Genomic DNA, 19,762 nt, shown 5'->3' on the forward strand with positions numbered 1-19,762 from the left:
AGCCATCTGCCTGAAAGATGGCAACAACTATCTTTAGTGAAAAGCAGCCCCCCCACAAAACTCCATTAAGTGTGTTCTTGGATTTGCAAATAGCCTTTTCTCAGTTTGTCTGAGAGACAGAGAGTGAACATAAAACTGGTTGTAAGTATGGCCTTGGATTAGAAATTTGCTAATAGAAGAAACTTGAGGGCTGAAAGTACAAAAAGAAAATGATAATGAAGATCCAGAGAGTTGTCTGCCAAGAAGAGTTGGGTGGATGCATGATGAGATGGACAAACCTGCCTGCTGATGGTCAAAGAACAGTCTTCTCCTAAGCAATAGCATCTGAAGCAAAACCTGTGGAATGTGTTGCATTGGTGTGGGGTGCTGTAGTCTGTTTCTTGTGCTTGCAGCAAAATTAGCCTAAGCAGTGTCTGAAAGTACATAGAGAGCTTGATGGTGATGCTGGACACCCAAGAACTTCCCTGGGCCTCCAAGTAAGGCAAGCTGATGGGACTGCACAGGGGAAGTGTCCTAGAAAACATAGAAGTGTATCAATAATGGTTAAGCGAACAAACAAACAAAAAAAAACGGGTAAAAGGAAATACACGCTCCAACACATTGGAAATTCTTAGCAAGAGTGGACAAAAGAAGGGGTCAGGAAGTCACTGTGCCTGGATTTTTTCCTCATGTGGCTTTAATTATATATTAGGAAATATCAACTCAAAATACCAATTTTTTTTTTCCTTCCTCCTATGGGTAGATTATTTTGTGGGTATCCTGGAAAAATGTTCTGTTGTTCTCCAGAACATTTAATTGCAACCTTTTAGACAGGCAAAGCACTTGGTCTTGGGGCACACAGCCACGGCAGGGCTTGTCCTGCCACTGAAGCAGGTATGTGGGATATTAACCTGAAAGAAATGTACAATACTAAATACAGCTCTATTATAAGTCAGGGCTGCATTTCAAACCAGTGCATGCTATTCTGCCTTTCTGCTGTTAAATCTAAATTACAACAGAGGGAAAAGTCAGTGGAAACTAATTGTATGGCTAATTAAAACAGTTTGAAAGGAAGCAATTGCAAGAAGAGAAATTGCATTATAGGCAAGAGGAGAGGATGGTAAATGTTTAAATATGCAGCCTCCAAGTGTCAGTTTTCCTCAGAGAATGTCCCCCATATGAGAAGTCTGCTATTCAGCTGCGTTCAACCTGTAGGGCAGAAAATTTTGTATAGGAAAGGTAGAGGCTGGAGGCAGTAATGCTCATTGAGCTTTATGACAACCAGTGTGAGAGGCTTGGGATTGAAAGCAGATTTTAAGGTTTATTTTTCATTTTCTTCTCAAGTTCCTTAAAATGCTTAAAGGGAATGTGAAAAAATTTGCAGTTCTTTCTTCCAAAGACAATGAAAAGAGAAGTGACTGAGAGCAGTAGACAACTTTCAAGCACTAAACAGAGGACATAATGAAACCCAGTGAAACCTTGCTTGAAAAAGCTGGTCAAAAAGAGAGAATGGATACAAAAAAGAGAAAAGTCATTTCAGTGGGATAAGTGGACCTATTAAAAAGGTACCTCAGTATTTATTTCTTTAAAAACACACAGTAAAGGGCGGTAAAAGGCTCAGAGAGGTCCTGAGGTTTCTCTTTCACAGATGCAAGCTAGAAAAGGTAGACATTGAAATTTGGTCACAGTTTCTTTGACTTTTACTATTTGTTAATTTATTGTTTAGTTTCTTTATTGAGGGAGCTGATAGGATTGGGAGCTTCTGTCTCTTTTGTATGCCTATATTCCTTTCTTTCCCCCACTCACCCCCCTGCAAGTCTTATAAAAATTCTTGTTCATCTACTTTAGTGCTTTTATTACTCCTGATGTACTTATTGCTGGATAGCACACATAACCCTTAGGCTTACATTAAGTTGTCTTCAGCCTTCCCTGGTTTCCTTTCCTGCCAGTTCTTCTGTTAGTTTAAATATTTATTTAATCTGTCCTATACTCCATCTGCCTGTAATGTCATATGTGGAGACATCCCCACTTTTTACTTAATATTAAACCCAGTATCTTGTACATGTACTTTTTTCTCTTATATTAATTATAACCAAGTCCAAAATTGTGGTGTTTAGCCACATCTGTCTTGCCAGCATTTTTTTCTGAGCTCATTTACATCCATGGGGCTGTATTTATTTGTTATTGCATTGCCAAGACAATTTTTTGGCTTTTTTTTTCCCCAGGCATAAGTTCCTCGTGTTCAAATGAAGAGATATTTCTTTTCTCTGCTCCTCAGATTTGTTTCCTAGTGCTTTGTATATTGAAGTGCCTGCAGAAGCAGACAGTGGTATGAATTTCTCATGCCAGCACGATGCTGGCATGTCATCTGCTGGACAAGGGCTGCCTGTCTGGCTTTTCTTTAGCCTCAGTCCTGTTACTGCTCTGCGATCCCTGGCTAACACAGGTGATCTCATCTCTACCTGTAGAAAAACCTTCCATGGTAAAACCGTTTTTTGAGGATCTAGAGAGCAAATGTTTCATGTACTTTGTCCTCTATGAAAGCTTATATCAAATATCTGAATCCTGTCCTGGGGACTTTGTGACCAGACACAAAGACTTTAATCTACTCTTTTTCCAAGGTGAACTTGTATTCAGCTAGATAACACTCTTTTTTTCCCCACCTTCAATAATACATCCACCCTCTGCTGTACACATCACGGATTAGCTGCTGTGAATTAGTTGACTTTATTTGTAGCAGTGTATACTTTTCATCAGTTGTGTTTAAGGGATTCTATCTCTTTAGGGAAAGCCTTAAGATTTGCATAACTTGCATTATTGAGGCTCTGATAAGGCATTATCATGTACTTCGTAACCAAAAGGGTTTAAAACCAATCTGCAGTATTGCTTTAAGTAAAAGTTTCAGCATCTCATAGCTGAAGTACTTCTTGTCTTCTTATACAACTTGAAATTTATTTTTTAATATTAAAAATGCCTCAAAAATGTCATTGGTGTAACAGTAAAAATAGATTTTGTGTATTTTCTGAAATGTGGTGTATGAGACGTGAGAGAGTTTCTGTGAGCAGGAAAAAAAATACTTTTCTCAGAGGATTGAGTGAAGAACAGAGAGGTCAATTTTAAAATCTTTCATTCTGTGTGATTACAGCCATGCTGCAAATGCCATTTCACTATAAGGAAGGACTTTAAAACGTACCTTATTTCCTGATTTCTGCTGCAGGTCAGATTAACTAAAATGGTTATTGTGTCACCCTAGAGATTCCTGCTTGCTGCAAGACCAGACTTTAAACCCTATTTTTATTATTAAAAAGGCCAGCAGCAACAAAGACTATTTTACAAGTTCTGAGACGTTTTCATAGCAATTTGATCTTTATACACAGGTTTTTAGAACTCTTTGTACTGCAATTCTTAGCATATGTGAAATTGGAAAGGGGGGAAGGAAGCATGAACATTCATTTGCCACTTGCCTGGAACCCACCCCCTCTTATTGCCCTTCTTGGGGAACGAATTTTGAATAGAGCATGTGTTGGGTTCTTGTGTTGTGATGGAAGAGCAGCATCTGTCAGCAGAGGAAGTAGGGCAGGTTGAGGGGCAGCCTGCTAGTTTGGGAGTCCAACATAGGGGGCAGCTCCCCCTTGCTCCTCTGGAATTGCCATCACACACTTTGGTCTTTAAGGAAGATCATTCTGTTGTCAAGATGAGTATGATGGTATGATTTCACCTGAGTGTAACCGTTCTCTTTGTATCCTATCGTACTCAAAGACACCAATGTTAATAAAACTGACCTCTAGAAGGGAAACCATGCAGCTTCTCTGTGTTATATTTTAATAAAGTGTATCTACTGCTTTTACTGCCCCTTATGCAGTGATCTTTCTTCCCTAACTTACATGCTACAAAACTAACCATTAAAGAAAGATTTGACTCCACACAGTCACCTCTTGCTCTTTCCTAATCTTGTTTAGGAAAATCTGGCAGTAGTTAGCCAGCCAGTATCCTCGGGTATCCCTTGACATTATCTGCCTGTCTTCTCCTTATCCTGTGCTTTTAACTGCTCACACAATGTTTAGACATTTAATCTGCAATTTTTAATGGAACAAAACTTGATGAAAAGATGATTTTGCTGGCTTCAGCAGGGTAATTTGGATGCCTGCCCATATCACTTAACGGGGATCTGTTGAGTCCATTATAGAAATTGAGTGTTTAAATTCATTTGTCTTAATTATGTTCTCAGAAAAATCCCTGAGATGTGTAGAATGCAACAAGACTATGATTTTTTTTTTCTTTTTTTTTGCTCCAAACCCCTGGTGAGATTCTTTATGATTTGAAAAATCCTTTGACTAGCTAGGAGGTGGAAAATGTATTGGAGAGAGCAGATGTTGGTAATGATATGTGATTCCAGCATTGTCTTGGAAACTGCCTGGTCAAAGATGCATCAGTTCTGTTTCTAGAAAGCACACCTTTTTTTATACAGTTTCCCAAATGTCATCCTCTCCTTTGTTACCTCTGCCAGGACTGCCCTCCAGCAGCATTGCTCCCTCCTGCAGTGTGTCAGTGCCAGCAGCACGCTTGGTCTGCTAGAATTCCATGGGGTAATTGGTGATGGTGCCAAGGCACTGCCCAGTCCTCAACCAGAGCAGCATCCTGATGCTCCACCATGAGAGCCTCAACTTGCCCAGTCCCCTCCTCCCCATGCTGATGCCAACCCAAAGCCCTCTTGGTATTTAATTCATAGCTCTGCCTTTTGTTGTCACACTTGACCATGGCTGCCCATCAACAGCAGCTGTAAAAAGGAGAGACGGGCTTATTTCAATGCTGCTTCAAGCCAGAGGTGTTCAGCAGCCACATGTTTTTGACAAGTCTAAGTGCAGTAAAGCTGGTTGGTGTGTGTTTTGTAGGGTTGAGAGGGAAAGGGGGATGTGTTTTCCAGTGGTTCCCAGGGATGGAAGCACACGGTTGGACTAATAAAGGCTTTTGGTTTGTTTTACTTTGTCTTAAGTTTAATGGTTTTAAAAGTTGTTTTACTTTTGAGTGTAATGGTTCCTAAATTAAAGCAAATCATCTTTCCCCTTCTGGTTTTCTTTTTCACTGGAGCCTTTAGGAGTTTAATCTTTCTCCAGAGGGGTGCTGTGTGCATGGCATGTTGCAATGCCCCTTCTCATGGCAAGAAGACTGTGGTGTACCTGTGACCATTGTGATGACAGAACTACACTACTGGCAGGAAGGAGTGTTTTACTTCTGCAGGGATGCTCCATAGCTGCCTGTAAGGAGGAGTGGCTCCAGGTGTTGGAGGCCTGGGCAGCTGAGACTGGAAGTCAGTGCCTGCCTCTGCCAAAAATCTCAGCATTTTATTGCTGAGATTTAACACTTACTCTAAGCATTTTATTGCTCCTGCCTCAATCTTTCACAGTTTGCAAAGTTTCAAATTTTTCTTTTAATTTATTTTCACTTTCCCCCATTTCTTATTGGCTGAAGTGTGTTACTGAATATAAAGATGTGAGATTTAATCTATATATGAGATTAAAGGAAAATTTATCCTAAACATTTTATGCTAGTAAGCTGGCTGGAGTTAACCTCAGACAATTACAAAATACTAGTAGCTTGAAAGTTCATAGTGTGTAAAGTATTCTTGAAAGCAGTCCTGTATATTTGGATAAAAACAAGCTGACTGAATTAAGTAAATTGTGTTAAATAAGATTTTAGTTGTGTACACTGCACACAAAAGCAAGAATAGTGTGTGTGGTAAGTGAATGATGGTGTCTAGCTTTGAAGAAATACTACTGTGTGAAGAAGAACTACTACAATAAAATCACCCTACATTGGTGATCAAAGATGACTTGCAAATAGGGCTGAAACATACAAACCCCCAAAAAACTTTATTCTCAGCATATTTGTTAAAATCTCACTTTCCCTGATTTCTGCTGAAAAACCTTGAGCAGTTTGAGTCTTCTGGGGAACACTGTCCTTTTAGGAATCTTGCCCTGAAACACTGTTTTTATTTAAATAGCCTAGTTGCTGCAGTACCTGATGTGAAGCTGCCACGATCACGAAAGTCTACTTATATGATGTAAAATAAGGCCTGTAACACCACCCACCCAGAAACCACCCAGCCTAAAGCAAAATACTCCTCATGAGCCCCAAAGTATTTAGTTGTAGTGGATTCTTCTTTATTTAAGTGGTAGCAAGTAGAGGACTTAGCACCATGTAGGGGCTGCAAGCTCAGTTGTTACCAGCTGCTCTTCTCCTCTCCAAGTGGGATTTCTGAGAGCTGAAAAGCAAGCAAAATCATAGAGTATGCAAGCTTGGTAAGCAGGATATCTGTATTGACTGGGTGAGCAAGTCCAGTTAATTCATTGGGTTTATGATGGGGGAGGGGATGAGATTTGGATGCTTTCCTACCCATCGTATGGTTGTACTTCAATTTTTTTAACACATGCACACACATCCTGCAGAGAATCCCCATCTGAGTAATCTTCTAAGTCCTGGCAATGGGGAGGACATGGGCTTCAGAGCTATCTATACTAGTTGCAGGTCAGACCATCCCAGGGTTGACATCACTTAGAGGTTTATGTTTGGAAAACCTTCCTTCTCCACCCATGGTCCAAGTGGAAAGCTGGTGGATCTGGAAGCAGTGTGGTTGTATTAGTGAGGAGGCTGATCTAAGACAGTAAGTCTGTCAGCAGAGTTGACTGGGTTGAGCTCCAGAGCAGCTGGCATCGATAATTATTGAATAGAATGTATCTCAAAATGCAAGAATAAAACTTTTTTTTAAAATTTTTTAATGCTCTTTACTGTGGTTTCTATCCCATCCCAAGTTTACCTAACCCAGGTGGAGGTTGTTTCTAATGATTTCTTAGTGTTCAGCAGTTTTGGAGGTGAGTGAAAATAAACATGCAGTGTATCTTGACCTTGCTTCAGATGTTCCTCAACATTCAAATATGTACTGGGAAAAGAAAGAATAGCGGTCAAATAACAGCATCCTGTTAAATTCGGTAATTCAATGTTTCACAAAGGCAATATTAAGTGCTGAGTTCAGGTGATAGGGGAAATTGGGTATCTTGCTTGTGCAGTCAGGAATTGAGATTTTGAAATAATAAAACCAGGTCACATAACCGGATAACTTCAATTTTAATACTAATTCAGCTTCATAAACTAGTTCAGACCAAGATTTTCCATTAACCAGAAACAACAAACCTTATTTGTCAGAAGTGACCAGAAAGAGGAGAGAGATGCTGTGAAACACATTGTTTCTGTAGGAGCTACAGAGCCATCTGAAACAGCTCTAAAAAGAACCTTTAACATAATGTGTATTGTAACTAATGTAGGTGTTTTCTTTTTAAATTAGATGCAGCAGCTGGAATTAGCACAGATGCAACAAAGGGAAGCCAACCTCACAGCTTTGGCAGCCATTGGACCAAGGAAGAAAAGACCATTGGATTCATTGAACATTGGATCTGGGCTCGAGGTACAGACCTGGCTTGTAATGACTTGCATGGTGTTACATCTTCATACTGAGTTACATTTATCTTTCCCTGTAGAAAGAAGTGTGAATTCTCTCACACAAAATGGTTTGTTGCATTCTGTAAGAAACCTAGTTTGTGTGTTAGGTGCTTGAAAGGATTGTTCCTGGTAAATTTGATGGGAGTGTGTAATTGTGCGTTAAAGGAAAGACTACATAAGAGTGCTGTGTGTAAAGGACTAAATGAAATGATAACTCATAGAAATTCCCACCTATAGTGGAGGGTAACCAGGCTGTGGTGGCCTTCCACAGTGTCTAACTGTCATGGCCCCTCAGGTGAACTCACAGTTCCTGGTTTGGATAGCTTTAGAAATGGTTCTTCATTTGACATTTGACTGTGGACATTAATCCGTGCACAATGCATAGGGACTCTTCTCAAATATTCTGTGAGTTCACCTTGGCTAGGTTCTCCCAGAAAGCAGTAAATAAGTCAGTAAAGCTTGACCAGATCATCTTCTATGGCTCATGTTGGATACTGAAAGTGCTTTTAACAAACCTTTTCTGAGCAAATCTCTCAATGTGCTGAAGAGTAACTGGTACCTGGGAAGCTTTTGTGGCTGCAGAAGTCCTGAGGAGACTTCTGTTAGAGGTCATCATCTTTTCTGGAGATGGGAGAAATTGGTGTTACAGCCAGTTTTGCCCCTCTATCATGAAGCCTCGATATTGCTCAAGTGAAAGACTGGTTGGCCTGACATAATCACAACAATCAGGAGCCTGGAAAGTTACTCTTGTGTGGAGGCAGTGGTGGTAAAGCTGTCCTTTCTGATGAACCTTCAGTCTTTTTCATTCTTGTTGCCTGGGAAGCTTAAATAGATGGTAGGATTGAAAATACTCTGTCATTTTAGCATAGCAGAGTCTGGGAGAACATTGTCCTCAGTTATTTGCATTGTAACTGAGATAGTGGTGGCAACTGTCCCGTGGTTTTTTCTTCATCTGGACTGTGACAAGAGGCCTCGCTAAGCAGGTGAGATAGAGTTGTTTCAGTGAATTTTTAACTTATTTTTTTCCCTGACACGGATACAGAATTAGGTCTTTGAATACTCTCTGTTAACCACAAGTGAAGGAAAGCAGTCTTTCTCTAAACAAGCTGCAGAAAGCAGTGTTCATAGCTTTTGAGCAGCTTTACTTCTCTTCTTTGAAGTTTTTTAATGCACTTTCACATGAAGCTAAATGTATGGTTATTTTTTTTTTAATACCACTGGAAAAACTTGAAAAAATCAGTCTAGCACAAGAACAGTTTCCCCCATCCTTTTCTCATGTTCCCCCAAGCTTCTATCGGGTAACTATTCCTGTTCTTCATAGTGGTTTTCTGTAATTATTGTCGGATTTGTTTCTGAATATTTAACAAGTCTGCCTGTTAAGTACTTTTCAGTTATTTCTCATCATCTGTGGTATGTCTGCTTTATTAAAAGCTTCGTGAGATTATGCCAAAGCAAGACAGATAACAGTGTTGCTGTTGAAAGCTGGTTATCCATTATTTACTTTGCCACTTTAAAAGAATGTGGACACAACACGCCTAAAACTGACCATAAACCTTGATAACATTCCATTGTCACAAATTTACCTGCTGTATTTTAAGCAGCTTCTCATATGGTTGCCATACTGGACTGATTTGTAAGGGCAGTAGGTGAAAGTAATTCTGACAGTGAAACCATTTTTGTTTCTTGCATGCAAGCTCACATTCCAGTGCCTAGTTCTTAGGCTTCATGCTACTGGAAAGCATTTATCTGCAGACTTTTTTTTTTTTTTTCTATTTTGTGAAATTATGCAGGATAGCAATCCTGGAGAAGGATGTTTAGATTTAAATGTTTTTAAGTGTCCCAATATATCTAAGCAGGATTTATAAAAGGCTTAAGACTTCTCATGTAGAATAAAGAATGGTTTTGACAAACACTCTCTAGTTCAAGAAGCAGAACATTTGTAATACATTCATGATAACATGGCAAAACATCCTGAGCAGTAAACAACATTCCATTCTTCAGAGATGAAAGGAGGTCTTTGAAACTGAAAGCAAGTACAATATGGCCTTAGGCCGATACACATTTGGGCATCTTTAAAATCATCTTTTTGGGCAACCTGTCTGAGAATAATTTAAACAGGCAGGATGTCCTTTTTCATTTCAAATTGCAAATACAGACAAAATACAGAGAGCTTTACTCTCAAATAATCTTAAATGTCAGAACTTCTAGACTGTGCAATGGCAAGTAAATCTGTGCACAATACTCCTGTGACACTTTTTATTATTGTTACTTTCATTTTTAAAGACTGATAACTTGGTAGACATGTACAATGGAAGAAGCTATTCCTAAATATGAATTATATTTAACATTATTGAGTGAAATCACTGATGCTAACTGGATTCAGATTTTTAACTATGACTTCAACTTTCTTTGGATAATGTTCTTTGTACAATGTTTGTGTCTCCTATGCCCGTGTCAGCTCTGTACAGCTTCTTTTTATTGTTGCCTACTGCAATAATTAAAGGAAAGGAATTGTTTCAAGCAATTATTGATGCAAACCAAAGCCCTAATGTATTTGGGCAGACAGGGAAGAAATAATCAGTTACAGTATGTATTAAAAAACTGAAACTCTGTAAGCAAATTTGTCATCTATTTGCCTTTCTTTATTCAGTACCAAAATGTAATGGATACTGGGAAGGTTCAGTTCAACAGACTGGGTTGGTTGGATCTGCTGCCTATCGTTGCAGTGAATGTGAAGGGCTCAAACCAGCATTTTAGGGAGCATGGTATGCTAACTGATCCACAAATAAGTATCTGTGTTTAACTGGGATGATTTTTCAGCCCAAGATTTTCTATTTCTCCACACACCAGCACTGGGCTTTGCTCCTCTTCTGAGAAGTCTTTTTCCCAAGATAGTTCAGCACATGATTCCTGCCCATTAATCTTATTTTGATGTCTGAAATTGTGCTTTACTTGGTCTTTCCAGGAGACCTATTATGGGTCATTTTAGTGTGGTAACTAGAACATGTGGTGACACAAGCATGTTCTTTCCAGCTAGAAACCTGCTTGCCAGCAGCCTCATCACCTCATCGTGTAACAAGTACAGAAAGAGGCTCTTGTCCAGAGGAGTGCCTGGACACTAATTTGGACCTAAAAGCAATATAAAAAGAATAATCTATATGTTGCCATGATTGCTTCTGTATCTCTAAAGTTGAAATAGCAGTAGGGACTGGAATGAAAAAATAAGGCTAATGCCCTAGGCTTAATTAAAAAAAAATAAAATAAAGAAAGAAAAGGCAGCAGTATAATGGGAGTTCTTTTTCCTTTCTTGTTGGAAACACTAGTTTGGGTAGTTTTGCATGTTCTCTTCACTGCAACTTAACATTTGAATGGTATTGTTCAGAAAGAGCAATTTGAGAAAGCCTTGGTAAGAAAATCCCTCTCTTGTGAAAATGTGTTAATTGGTGCTACTTGTAATCCAGAGGTGGCAATATCTTCATCTCTCTCATTCTTATCCCTCTGGACACTTTTGGATACAATGAATAGGAGAGGCCTTTGGATTTCATTTATATGTGTCTTGGGGTTTGTGCATTTGTTACCCACCTCTTCTCCTCCCCTAGTTTGAGGGCATGTGGTAAACAGTAATGAATTAATGGGTAGGAAGAATTGAAAACTAACTCATCTTGGGAAGGGAGGACACTTCTTAAACAAATAAGAAAAAAGTAAACTTGAAACCACAGACTCATTTTCCCAATTCTTTGTTCTGTTTCATAGCTTTTACTGCTTGGTAACACGCCCCATAATGTTTTCAATGCTGATAAATAGTCAAGGATTTTTTATATTTTTTATTAAGTTTTACTGCTTTTCTGTTGACAAAGCCATTTTGGAAACAGCTTTTTCTCATTTCCACTGTAACTGGAATCTTAGAAGTTTGAAGACTACAGTTCTGAGTCCTTAAACTTTGTTTCCTTCTATTCAGAGGTGTCTTGGGTGCAAGTCATCTTTGGCCTTGGACCAAGAGCTGTGTATTTGTGCAGAATGACGCACCAGGGAGGAAAAAAGTCTACAGATGTTTCTGAGAGAAGACTCAGAAGACTGGCTGTTACCCTTATGGTCCTCATCTGAATACTGTGGTCAGGCCCTTCTTCTACTTTGTATAGGAAAACTTAGTTGAATACCAGTACTTCTGTGTAATTTTTTGGGGTAGAACACTTGCTTTGCATTCTTTTTCTGGCTCCGTGATAACACCTTAAGTACTTTAAAGTGATGCAGTCTCTCCTGCTGTTGGTGCTCAGTTCTTCACTTGCTTTCTCCCAGGTTGGTTCCACTGACTGACTCAAGGTTGTACATCTCTCATGTCTTTCTTTTCTTTTTGCCAAAGGAAATTCCTCTTTCCAGGTACTGCTTGTGTCTGTTCTGTCCCCTGCCAAGACTGGCTGCTCTGTTAGTGAGTGTGGGTCTTGCCTTGTCACAGGCAGTCTGGCTTTGCTGTGGAAACATAAGCTACTGCAAGTAGTTGCTACATTAGTAAATCATGCAGCTGATATGCTGTGGTCAGTGCAGAGCCATTCAAATACTCTTTTTCTGTCAAACTCCTAGCCCTGGCCAACATACTTAAAATAATGTGATAACTTCCAGGGTTGTGCACATCTAATACAGCAGTCCACACTTGCATTCTCCATCTGCAAAGAAGTTTGGCAAGCAAAAATGGAAGAAATGCCTTGTTTACCACAGTGGTCATTGTTCCATTTTTAGTATTGACTGTGGGTGGAGGAAATGAGCTTGTCATCTTCTCTTGTGTCTGCCACATCCGATCATTGTTAGCAGAACTTAAACTTACCCTTCTTGCTTTACAACTTTGGGATGCTGGTATGCACATTGATTAAACATATTCTGTACACGGTGCTTGTTTGAGCTTTGGAAATGTTCTTTAGGTTGACTGAGGAAGAACTAAGCCTTTGAGCAACAAGTCCTTTCTGCAGAATGGAAATAAACCCAACTCTTCCAAGTGGCTGGGGAAGAGACATGATTTGTTTTTTTCTGGTGTGTGACAATCTAATGACTTTATTTTATTTTATTTTATTTTATTTTATTTTATTTTATTTTATTTTATTTTATTTTATTTTATTTTATTTTATTTTATTTTATTTATTTCATTTTATTTTATTTTATTTTATTTTATTTTATTTTATTTTTTATTTCCAGAAGGGGTTTATGCTCTTGTAAATGGTAACTGTAGAAGCTACTGCCACTCTTTTTTGCCATAAACTCTTCTGATGAGGGAACAGTAGCACAATTCATCAGTTTCAGTATCGGTTTAAGGACATGACTGTGTCTAAGTGTGAATTTAAAGGCATGAATTGGCTCTGTAGCAAATGATAGCTCCCTGTGCAGTGAGGCCACTGTCTGGTCTTTGGCATGGATACGTGATAGTCTGCTAAAGTATTTTCTTAGAAGTTGCATAAAATTAATTTAAAAGCAATCACTTCAAATTGGGCCACTTATATACAAATAGGTGTTCATAACAAGGCTACAGAATCTGTTTCTACACTTCAGTGGTTTCTCTGTGTCTTTGTGTCTCTTTCTGTCTTTGCTGCCCCTTCCCTCAGCCCATAGGTATTAAGTGATACTGGAGGGTGAGGTTTTTTCTACTTTGCATATGCTTAATGTATGCAGACTCTTGATTTAAATTTCTGGTTCTTATTTAAGCTATTGGACAGCTGAAGTGTCTATGACATGGTCATAACTTTGGGGAAGAAGGGAGATAAAAGTTACTGCAGTTATAAAATGTCTTCAGCATCTTAGTTACCTGTTTCAAGACCTAACAAAGCACAGCTCTGTCAGCTAAAGAGTTTCAGTTTCTGTGCTGAATTTCCTGGCGCCTGTCAGTCTAGGCTATACACTTGATCTGAATTTTTTCCCCATATAAATAGGCAAAAATATTCTCAACTGCCATTCACACACTTCAGAAATACAGTTCATTGGCCCATATCATGCCTTCTCTGTGCTAGAGATGAACTTAATTCTTCTTATATGTGAAAGAGATCTGCAATTTAAATGACTAATTGCATTGTAGCTTTAGGCTGAACATATTGGTAATGCGCAAATGTTGATGACATGTGAAGGGTCAAGAGATTTATAATTTAGTTGACAATACATTGCTTAAAATGATGTGGCAAAGAGCCAGAAAATTTCAGCTTAATAATTGTCTGTTAACTAACATGACATATTTGTATAGGATTCATTACCTCCAGGTACAGATTAAGCGTCTGATGTACCCATAAGAAGTGACATGCGTACATGAATCTTGGGCATAATAGTGAATAAACTGACACTGCATTCACAGTAATTTGTTTCAATATGTAAAACATGTTGTTGCCTACATATGAAAAGACTTGTAGGAATGTTGCAATGAAATCTGAAGAAAAATGTGTAATTGAATGGAGTTTTCTATTATATAGATCTGACAGCTCTGTGAGGCTTTTTTGTAGGCTGCAGATAACATCATAAATTCACGTTTGTTTTCAGCTGCACAAGAAGCAGTCTGGATATAGAGATCTGAGTCTTTCAGACATTGGCTTGAGCTACCCTAATGGTCTACAAGGTTAAAAAAAATAAAATCCCCAGACCCCAACCTAAACCAACCAACTTTATTCTTTTTTTAAATATTGAGTCATCTAATACTTTAGTGTTGTGAATGTGGGAGTATTTCTGTCAGACCAAGGTTTGTTAAAATAGGCAGCATCAGTAGGCTGGCTTGCCATCAGACTGCCATCAACTTCTTTCACTTTGTTTTCTCTGGCCTGCATTATGCACTTGTGTGTATGAGCAAAAATGTCACAATTTTGCCAGGGTCTGTTCCTTTCCCCCTGGCTGCTGGAGGAGACTCGGGTAAGTTCTTGAACACAATGTGTTAGTGGTTTTTTAAGCCTTTTTTCCTCCTATGAGAGAAGAATGTGTTCTGTGTTTTACAGCTGAGAGACCAAGTAGAGCATACACTAGACATCACTGATCTCAGTGTGACCACACGTGACAGAGATGGGGGTTGAACCTAGAAGCTTTTGCTTCAATTAACTAGGTGCTCTTACCACCTTTCAGCAACATCTCTGCTGCACACAGCTGGCATTTTTCAGTGTTTGGGGATGTCATTGAAAAGTGTCTCATGACTTTGTTTCCTTCTGCTGGTGGTGTTTTTACAATGTGCAGCAGAGCTGCAATAACAGTTTGCTCTCTTGGGATCTTGGCTCTGGGCCTGTGATATGTTTATGCCACACCAAAAATTGAAATGAGAACTCTTGGCTTGACTTTTAAACATTTGACTGAGTACTTTTCTCCTTTAAAGTGTCTCCCTCCCAAGAGTTTAAAATTTTGAATTTTGGTTGAATTTGGGAAGGGAGCGTGTACTTCACCAGGAACGAACCTGACTGGAACTTGGTGGGGAGGGAGATGTCTGCAGACCTCTATGAGCTTTGTGTCAGGGCCTGTAGAATAGCTCTGAGCAGTTTTGAAATCCTTGTTGGTATCCATGATCCAAACTTGCAAATGCCAAGCTCCAGATACCTTGCAGACTAGAAGTAAGGTGGGAGTGGTGGCTCTGTATTAACTTCACTCTTGCTTTTTCAGAGAATTGGTGTTTCATTCTCCATCCAGCCACTGGAGAGAGCTCTAGAGATCTTTAAACAGGTTTCCAGAGCAACCTCTGAATGAAACTGGCTGTTCAGCAGCCTGGGACTACAGCAGGAGCACCACAATGGGTTCTGCTACCAAGAGAATGTAATTGATCTCCGTCAGGTGTTTATAAAAGGCTCTAAGTGTGACAGTGTGCTGCTGTGGAAAAGGTGCTGATTTGGGCTCAGTTCTGAGATCAAAAGCAGGACTGCTACTGCTGTGACCTCCTGGGGCTGATTTTAAGCCAGTTGTGGTCTCAGTACTGGGATGGATGTTTACAGTGGTGCAGTTACATTGCTGTAGGGCCTCACCTGGCTTACAAACAGGGTCTGTCAGCTGTGATGCCCAGGCTGACTGGTAGAATGTACACTGGTAGTTGGCCCTCCTGGACTGCATGTCTCTGTCATTTCCCTTTTGGAAGGAAGGCAGGATGGTGAGGGTTTACTGAAAGGCAGGAACTTCAAGGTAATAAAAAAAAATTAAAAAAAAAAAGAGCTAGAAAAAAAGAAGTTGCTAGTTAGAGCACTAATAATCAGATGTTGCAGTAGGGGGATGCACGCTGACTGAAGTACCCTTTGTTAGAACTGATTGTACAGGGATGCATTTTCTATTTGTTTATCTTTGTACTTGTCTGTGACCTGGTTGAAAAGAAGCACTCTTCCCCTAGAAACAGACAAAGCTGTCTTGGGGTATGCTGAAGACTAGCAGTGAAGAATCCCCCCAAAACAGCAAGACACAAGTGGTTGCTGCCCAAATGGGATGAGCATAATAGAGATGTCTGGGAGCAAGGAATCAGCTGGTGTTTTTCAGGCTTCAAAAGTTTTGTGCTTTTGAGGAAGGGGTATGTGAGATCTAAAGGAGAGGATTATTGACTGTTGCCTAGGGCCAGACAAGGTTGACTTCCTGCCCAATAGGAATTTGCTCAAGTGGAGCAGCAGAGGACCCTCCCTGAAGTGTCCCTTGTGTTAGCTGGAGAGCTCAGAGCTTGACATTTCATAAGTAAAGTCTTGGACATTAACAGAGGGGTCTGTGGTGGTTCTTTGGGATGTGCAGATCTTGGACCACTGCTTGCTTGGTCCAAGTTCCAAAACAAAACCAGGAAAAAACAGTGTTTTAATACAAACTGTGGAAGACTGTAGCTAACAGGAGATGGTGCTCAGCACTGCAGAGATTCACTTAAAAGTGGGTTCCCCAGCATGGCCCCTATCTGGACTGGAATGACCTAGGCTGTCTGTTGGCTTCTTTAATTTTAAACCAACATGTGCTTTGAGAGAAGGACACTTTCTTTTAAAGTGGTAAGAGCTGTTGGTTGTGGTAGGAGCTGTTGGTTGTTGAAGAGCTCCCTGTGGTAGGAGCTGTTGGTTGTCGAAGAGCTCCCTGGCCCCTGAAATGCTGTGCTTGGTAGCTTTGATAAGCCAGAATGATGCTGTGGGAAACTTAGAACTGTGAGTAGCTGTCTTAGTAAACAGGGGCCCAGGACAAGCTTTGACTTTGGATGTGGTATTACAGCATAATATCGCTTTATGTCTCTACACTGAGCATGATGGGTAGGAATTTAAGAATAAACAAATCCTTAACTCTGTCTCAAACTCAGGCAGCTTGGTGCTTCTGCCCTGTCGTAGCATCTTGCAGCTACAGCAGCTTCCAAAGTGGGCTGGGTGATTTGTGCCGTCTGTCTCCCTTTTTGTAAGAGTGAATGGGATTGAGGTGGCTTTGTTTGGTGTCTTTGTAAAGGTAAGACTTCCAGTCTAATAACTTATTTAGAGAGAAAATACTTTCACCTCAATAAAGTTCTTTGAATTATAAAGGACATTGCTGTTGGGTTACTGAAAACCCTTGGGGTTTGTTTCATTTATAACATTGCCTCGGGCCTTCTGCTGCATCCTGTTGGACTGACCTCCTTTTCAACCCGTGCTGGCAGCTGCATTGCAGAGCTATCTTTTCCCTGGATCCTTCAGGGTTGTCATATGACAAACTTGAACTGTGACCCTTTTGTGTCTTACCAGGACAGCAGTGCCCTCTGTGCAATGTGGCCAGCAGTCCTCCCCACGCACGCATTTGTTCCGAGCCATTTAACAAACTGAAAGTTTCAAATGATGGCATTTCATAGTGTTTAATAGTATTGACTGTAAAGCAAATGAAATGGTGCTGAATACCCTGCGTGCTGCTTGTAAAAAAATACAGCTTCCATTTCTGCAGTGTGCCCTGGGTTTTCTGTGGCTAGCATGTGCTCTCTGGTGAATCTCTTTATATTTTTAATAAATTTCAATGCTTCCACCCTAACAACAGTAGCATTTGCTGCTATATGTAGTCCAGCACTGGTAGTAATTTCTAATAAATGGGGGGGTTTAAACAGATTTCTCTAAGCAAAGTGGGCAAAGTCATTTTGCTGAAGTCTTGCAGAGACTGTTAGGGTAAGAATTGATATAGTTAACACTGCATCCAAGCAACACCATCTCCAAGTGGTGTTGATGCTGGCAGGCATTGCCCTGCTGAAGTTACAGAGACTGAGCACTCGTATTTGTACAAATTACATTCATTACCAAGAACCCTCCAGTAGTGATAAGAGACTGGCTGTGCAGCACAGATTGGCTCCAAGATAAGTAGCCAGTCTATTGTGCAGCTCATGGTAATCTTCCTCTTCCCCACCCCTAATAATAAATCTTGGGGCATTTTGGAAAGCGTGGGGGTTGCTCATTCCAGTAGCTTGAATATAAAACTACTCAATGTCATCATCTCCTACCAATTGTATTTTCATAACCAAGCAAGGCAGCTGACTGAGGTGGATAGGCTCAGATACAGTGTTCTGAATATCTGGATACTTTCACTGAGTATTTGTTGCCCTCTTAAAGGACAGAGCACAGATGATGGCTGGGATGAGTTTCACCTGGCCATGTTCCAAAGCTAGGGTGCACTCACAGTGACAGTTTTCCTCATGAAGAGATGGAAATCTCTGGAGCAAGCGGTAGTAAGAGCTGTGCATGACCTGGGGCTCTGCATAGGTACTGTGTTAGTACGTTCTTCATAGTTGGCTGATACTTTCTCAGTGCAAGTCTGTTTAGCAGACTTCAGTGGAATGGCAGTTATTTATCTTACCATATTAGTATAATTTTAAAGGAAGAAAGAGCTTTGTGGTTGCTTTGACTGAAATAAACCATCAGCTGGCAAGTGCTTGCTTTGTCTTTTTCAGTATCTAACCTGCAAGAATTTTTGGATTGCTGGTTTTCAACGTGGAAAGCTGAACATCAGTGGGCTAGTTTTATACAAGTAGGCAGTATAATCCAACCGGTTTAGTTAAAACTTCTATTTACATGAAATTCTAATGTTTCTGATGGGTTTTTTCTTCCTCTCTCCCCCATTTAGGGTTTGAAAAGCAATGGAATTGCCGGATCATCAGGTTTTAGCCTTACGAAGCAGATGCTCTGTCCACGAGTAACCCGTGTCTGTCTCAGGGACTTGATATTCTGCATGGAACAAGAGAGGGAGATGAAGCATTCTCTACGCTTGTACCGTGCCCTTCTGAAGTGATTTGAATCTTGCATTTCACCCTGCTGTCTACTGCCAAAGATAACACTGAAGCATTGTTGCACTGTCTTGAAATTCCAGTTTCTGGAATATGATCCGTTGTAAGGATAACTCTTGTTTACAGATAAACATTTTTATTAAATACCTAACTTAGCACCTGTAAGGTTTTTAATAATACTTGGCTTAAATCTGTCTGTAAACCAGTGAAAACACTGAGCTGCACACATATGCACCTATCTGCTTGCATTGAACTGTCTTACAAGCTCTGAGGGCTTGATAAGTGTCCCTAGTTTATGTATGCCACTTGTTTCAGTACTCCAGAGTCTCCAACATCTGTTCTATGTGTAGTGCCACCTTCCAACCCCATCTTATTTAGGGAAACAAATATCATTATAATGGCACAGCATAGCATGGCAACTGTATTTAATCATGAACCAGCAGTCAGTAAACATGCTAATGTATTGCTTGTGTGACTCAACATCTTCTTAAATTTTCTGTGTTTAGAATTACTACTGGATGCTCACTTGTGGAGATCAAATAGCAAGTAAAAGGAATGAGGGATCCTTTGTACCCCACACTTTGCCTCAATTGCCTTCAGCCTTTCCTCTGAGAAGGTGACTGAGGGAAGGAGGACAAATCAGTCGTTGTGATTGAAGTACATCACACAGTGTAGTTAGGGCATACTTAGATGGTCGTGGAAAATTTGGAGTTACTAAAAATAAAAGGAATAAAAAATCCTAAAAAGGGAGGGTAAACAGAAAAAACAGTTTATCTTTCTGTGAATACAAAAAAATAGCATTGAACTTGAGCATAGATATGGAAAGATGTTAACAAAACCTGTTCTGTCTACAAAAAAGGGAAAAGTTGAGATTCATTGAAACTCTGGAGTTGAAGACTCTCCTTGGAGAGGAGCAGTGTTTGCAAAGCACAGGATTCACTGCTTTAGAATATTGTTTTAATACTTTAATGTGGTGTAACAGGGAAGCTTCTCAAATAGAAAGTATTTAGACAGTTGCTTTGTTCCCATTCAGTGAGAAGGAGGACTCTGGATTATAAAGACTGTTAGAACAGGTTCAAAGATTGTCTGCTTGCTGGTAAAGACTGCCTTGTGATGGAA

At 39.9% G+C, this 19,762-nt stretch overlaps 1 protein-coding gene across 1 annotated transcript in view; it reads left to right on the forward strand.

Moving 5' to 3' along the window:
* The window catches only part of TAF4B (TATA-box binding protein associated factor 4b), a 70,437-nt gene extending 50,999 nt beyond the window's left edge, over positions 1-19,438 (forward strand). The window contains exons 14-15 of the mRNA XM_030964328.1: positions 7,319-7,438; positions 18,484-19,438. Coding sequence (XP_030820188.1) covers positions 7,319-7,438; positions 18,484-18,648 — 285 coding nt within the window. The 3' untranslated portion in view covers positions 18,649-19,438. The remainder of the gene's footprint in view (positions 1-7,318; positions 7,439-18,483) is intronic.
* Positions 19,439-19,762: the final 324 nt, after the last annotated feature.

This window comes from Camarhynchus parvulus, chromosome 2 (assembly GCF_901933205.1).
Source record: "Camarhynchus parvulus chromosome 2, STF_HiC, whole genome shotgun sequence".
Classification (NCBI taxonomy): Eukaryota; Metazoa; Chordata; class Aves; order Passeriformes; family Thraupidae; genus Camarhynchus; species Camarhynchus parvulus.